General features: G+C 35.3%; 1 protein-coding gene across 1 annotated transcript; it reads right to left on the reverse strand.

The window, feature by feature from the left end:
- Positions 1 to 683: 683 nt before the first annotated feature.
- On the reverse strand, positions 684 to 3561 carry LOC124556768. Its single transcript, XM_047130777.1, has 3 exons — positions 3460 to 3561; positions 2827 to 2917; positions 684 to 1777 (listed from the first exon to the last, which is right to left on the reverse strand). The coding sequence occupies exons 1-3, from the start codon at positions 3491 to 3493 to the stop codon at positions 1228 to 1230; spliced, it is 675 nt and encodes a 224-aa protein (XP_046986733.1). The 5' UTR covers positions 3494 to 3561; the 3' UTR covers positions 684 to 1227.
- Positions 3562 to 4403: the final 842 nt, after the last annotated feature.

Raw genomic sequence — 4403 nt, forward strand, 5'->3', positions numbered from 1 at the left:
TTATGATGACTTCTTTAGCATATACATGAAGACATATGTTTAATACAGTATAATATTTGCCTAGATATGCTCATTATACTATGACAACAGTCTCTCCCTCATTCCTTCCATCAATGACCTAACATTCCATTCCCCTCACTGATTGCTGATAAGTAACATCATTTTTGAGGCTAATTTGGAGCTTTGTGCTATGTCCATTCCACACACAATTAGAGAAAAATGATAAATTTCATTATGAAAGGACGTTCATAAGCGATGTTCACTACATCCATAATGTCTCTTCTGTTAAAACGCATAAGGGATGGTAATACATTTAATAAGAATGGCCGTCAGCTCACAGCAGCATGTGGAGTGCAGATAATAAAGTTTAAGTCAATAGAAATTATTCAAAATCTATTTATTTTCGTATAGAACTACTACAAATTCATAGCTGTAAATACACAAATGTTGTATACATTAAATATCAAAGCAAAAGAGGTAACCTGGCTTAGTGCTGTTGTAAAACAATCTTTCATTTTAAAAAACATTCTGTAAACATTTTCATGTCCTACTAAATGTATTAGTAAAATATATTGCATTATAATACTTATATATAGAATAAACAAAATTTTACAACTGTAACTACTCAAAAGTTCAACATAAAACTGAAAGTCATAATATTGACAAAACTGTATATTGAGCCACTTTAGTCAAACAGTCATTTGCTTTGTGTAACACGTTGTGTGACAATCTCATATTCACCTGAAATTGTTAGTTTACCTATATTCTCCGTTTTCATGAACTGGACAAGGGTAATTTAGAAACGTGCAGGTGGTAACATTGACTAGACAGAATACTAGGTGCTCATGTGATACCCCCAGAAAATTACACTCTTCACATCATAATTCACTTCACATACACTTAATTTAGCTAGTATAATGCAGATTTCAGAAGTACAATTGTTCTCTGTGATACAAGGGTCAAAGAAATTGAACGTAACTGTATCCCCTATAACACTGTTGTTGACTGAAGAGGATTTTCGAATTTCGTATATTTTCGTGTGTGTTGAGGGGGGACATGTGTGAGTGTTTACATATGCAGTAATGAATCAATCAGAAAGTATGGATAGGGGCAGAAGGATAGAGGATGAGAGGGGATCAAAAACTAAGCGTGGTGGAGCAGAGGAGAGGAGGTGTTTGTTTCTGGGTGTGTGATGGATAAGTGTGTGGAGGGGGAATTTTAAGGACTCTAAACAGTAACTGTATCAAGATATTCGACAGTAAGGAATTCTCCATTACTATACTGGATTGTGTATTTAATATTATACTCAACAGAGAGGAATCTAAAATAGTAGCTCCACATTCTCCAGGTAGATGCTATGATTAGAGCAGCACCGAGTAATATTATCATGATTGTGGTTAATTTGAGAAAATTGGTAGATACACACAACGGCTTGTTTTCCATATGTAATACTGATGTGTCATTTCCTACTGTTGTATTGCCCTCTGATTGAGGGGTAAGTGTGCCCATTTCAGCTTGTTCTGTTGTCACACTGTACTCATCATAACCTTGTTTGAGGTGTCTCATTCCAGCAACAAATGTGTCTGTGGTATACATTTGGATATGCTCCACAGTTTCCACTTCAGATCTCAGTGTGTTAGTGGTCTGAATAACTGTAGTCTCCTTGGTCAAATCATGTTCGTCATACTGTTCAGTGAAGTCCCCCATGTCAGCAGATACTGGGGTATTATGTACAGTCAATGATGCTTTCGATACTTGACTGAAGACTGCAACATTCCTGAAACCCAGAGAAGTAAAATTATTAGTAATGTTTGAGCGAAATTAGCTAACTTCAATGCCAGAGAAACTAAACATCACTATAGCTACTAAAATATATTAAATAAATAACAGTGCTGACATAATGATAATTTTCAAATCAGATAAGAGAATTTATTAATTAGGAAATGAATTTCCTTATCGAATGGTTTTAGAACATTCTATATAAAATGGAATATAGCTGTAAAATGATCCTACAGTAGTAGAAAACATTGATATTTCTATGTAATGTTGAACAATGTAGACATAAGAGTAGTGTCATAGAGGCAGCTACAACTATATATCACCCTCATGACTGTCAAACCTAGTAGCACTGTCTGTGTTTGAGAGTATAAAGAGTGCACCAAACCATGAGAAACTCTTGTAATGCGTATCCCATGTAATGGACCACCCATACCAGCTTGTCAATTAAGATGGCAGGAAGTGAAGTGTATGACTTTTCTTTGCTTTACAGCGTTTTTGTTATATGTAGTATGTACACAGCTATCAGTTTCGTTTCTTTTAAGAAATAGTTCCTCTGTAACCATTAACTATAATTTGATGTGCAATTCATTTTGACATTAGGCAGATGAAATCAGTAACAAACAGAAGTAACAATCGTTATGTATAATTGTCCCAGCACACAACATAAACAAATAATTGTGATGACTTTATGTACAGCAGTAAACATAACTCATTTTCCAGTGTCATTAAATTATAAGAAATTGTTACATTAAGCACTGATTAATATGTAAAAGGAGGTTGTAACTTGCTAGCTGGTATTGCTTATTAGCCAAATGCAAATTCATAAATAAAATAAAATGACTACAACCTACATGGTCATTATACCTCATAGATATACAGCTATTTCTCTGCCCTTTGAGAGGCTTTTGCTTAGAATCTATCGTGTACACTTAAGGATTCAATTAACTTAATCCCAAAGTCCATTCATTCCTGTCCAAAACTGAGTAACATTCATATGAAGCTACTAGAACAATCATAAATGGTAAGATTATGCTATATAGTACTTACTCAAATTGACGATCAGGCAGCTCATATCCAGGAACGACGGTTGTGAAATTCCCAGAATTTGTAGTAGGCTCCTTAAGTACAGCTGTAAAAACTGAAATAGAAAGAAGTCTGTAAGTACCCACACAAAATTAAAGTCGGGTAACTTTTTCACTTTCCTTACAATTTGTCACAATATTACTGTAGCAATCAATACAAACTGTAAATAAGATCATTGTTCATTATAGGGGACCATAAAGAGTCCTATCCTGTTTGTGAGTAGACTGCATTTAGCTATGACCATTCAGCTATATTAAAACGACGAAAAATATTTGTTTAAGGTATCAACTAGTTTATCATATGCATAAGTTTTAAAAAAGTTGTCTCGGTTTATGTTTTTAGAAGATTTATTCTGAGCCTGCTATCACTGATCCTGTCACTAAGGTTTCAAAATTATTTCCATAGTAAATCGCCTTCACTGCGACCCAATACATTCATTACATACGAAAATTGGTTTGAGAAGCTGATATAAGCAAAAGTAGTCTGAGGAATCGATTCAAAAAAAATCATACACTGTGTACATCAACCAATAATTCGGAAGCTCAAATCGAAATTGGAGTAGTAGAAAGAAATTATTCATTGAGTAATGGTACTTACCAAAAGTACTTAGTAAAAAAGAGAATAAATCCATGTCTGTAGACAGATCGAAGCCAAAAAGAAAATTTCCTGCACTAAACAATAACTCACGTCATCTGCACACAATGGACAGCTCGATAATGACGCGAGTCACTGCTTGCTTTGTGATGTCGTGGACAAGTGAGGCGCTAGGCTGCTGGCGAGCGAGCCTACGGCTGTTAGTAGGGGTCGCCCTTGTAGCGAAGACGCCAGCTCCATCTCTTAGATAATCTTGGTATCAACCAAGTGAGTTCTTGATGCGCTCTCTTTTATATTGGCCTCCAAATTTCCTACAACAGGTGGCTTGAATGCTAAAAGAAAACTATGACTCGATGACTTTTAAACGGAAATAACGTGCGCTTTGAAATGAGGAATAAAATTAAGAGACATCGGTGGAAATCTTTAACCACGCTGTGTTACATCAGCTCTGTTTCAGATAAAACATGCTTAATTCGTTATTGTCGACATCATTACGTATCATTTCGTGTAAAGAGTGATGTGGCTTTAGTAGCCAGTGAAATACACAGGCTTTCACATTCGTGCATCGCAGGTAGACGTACACAAGCGGGATTTCGTAGCCAAAACCAGTTGTACTTTTTGTACTTATAAAGTAGTTTTTACGCGTTGATGGTGTATGTTGCTCAGTGTTATATAACAGTATTAACCTGATATGATAATTAGACACGTAGAACTGTTTTCAAGATAGTTATACTGTTTTAGTTTCTTCAAATGCGTTGTTTTGGATGGTCTGTTTCCTGCAGAAATTCATCCCAAGATTCAACAGGTGAGAGACGGGGAGCTGACTCCAACCATAAGGGAGAATTATTTTGCAGTTATCTAACTATAGGATGACCAACGAATGTGAAACACATGGAAATTGTAAAAAAGTGCATAATGTATTAGTAACGAACAGTAAATACAAGTTT

The sequence above is a fragment of the Schistocerca americana genome, chromosome X (genome assembly GCF_021461395.2).
Source record: "Schistocerca americana isolate TAMUIC-IGC-003095 chromosome X, iqSchAmer2.1, whole genome shotgun sequence".
Classification (NCBI taxonomy): domain Eukaryota; kingdom Metazoa; phylum Arthropoda; class Insecta; order Orthoptera; family Acrididae; genus Schistocerca; species Schistocerca americana.

What these genes read in the sequence shown, in the direction of transcription:
- LOC124556768 (XM_047130777.1), bottom strand. Translation starts at nt 3,493, where the DNA reads ATGGATTTATTCTCTTTTTTACTAAGTACTTTTG. An exon ending in TTTTTTACTAAGTACTTTTG is followed by an intron (nt 2,918 to 3,459) that starts GTAAGTACCATT and finishes TTTCTATTTCAG; the next exon opens with TTTTTACAGCTGTACTTAAG. An exon ending in CTGCCTGATCGTCAATTTGA is followed by an intron (nt 1,778 to 2,826) that starts GTAAGTACTATA and finishes TCTGGGTTTCAG; the next exon opens with GAATGTTGCAGTCTTCAGTC.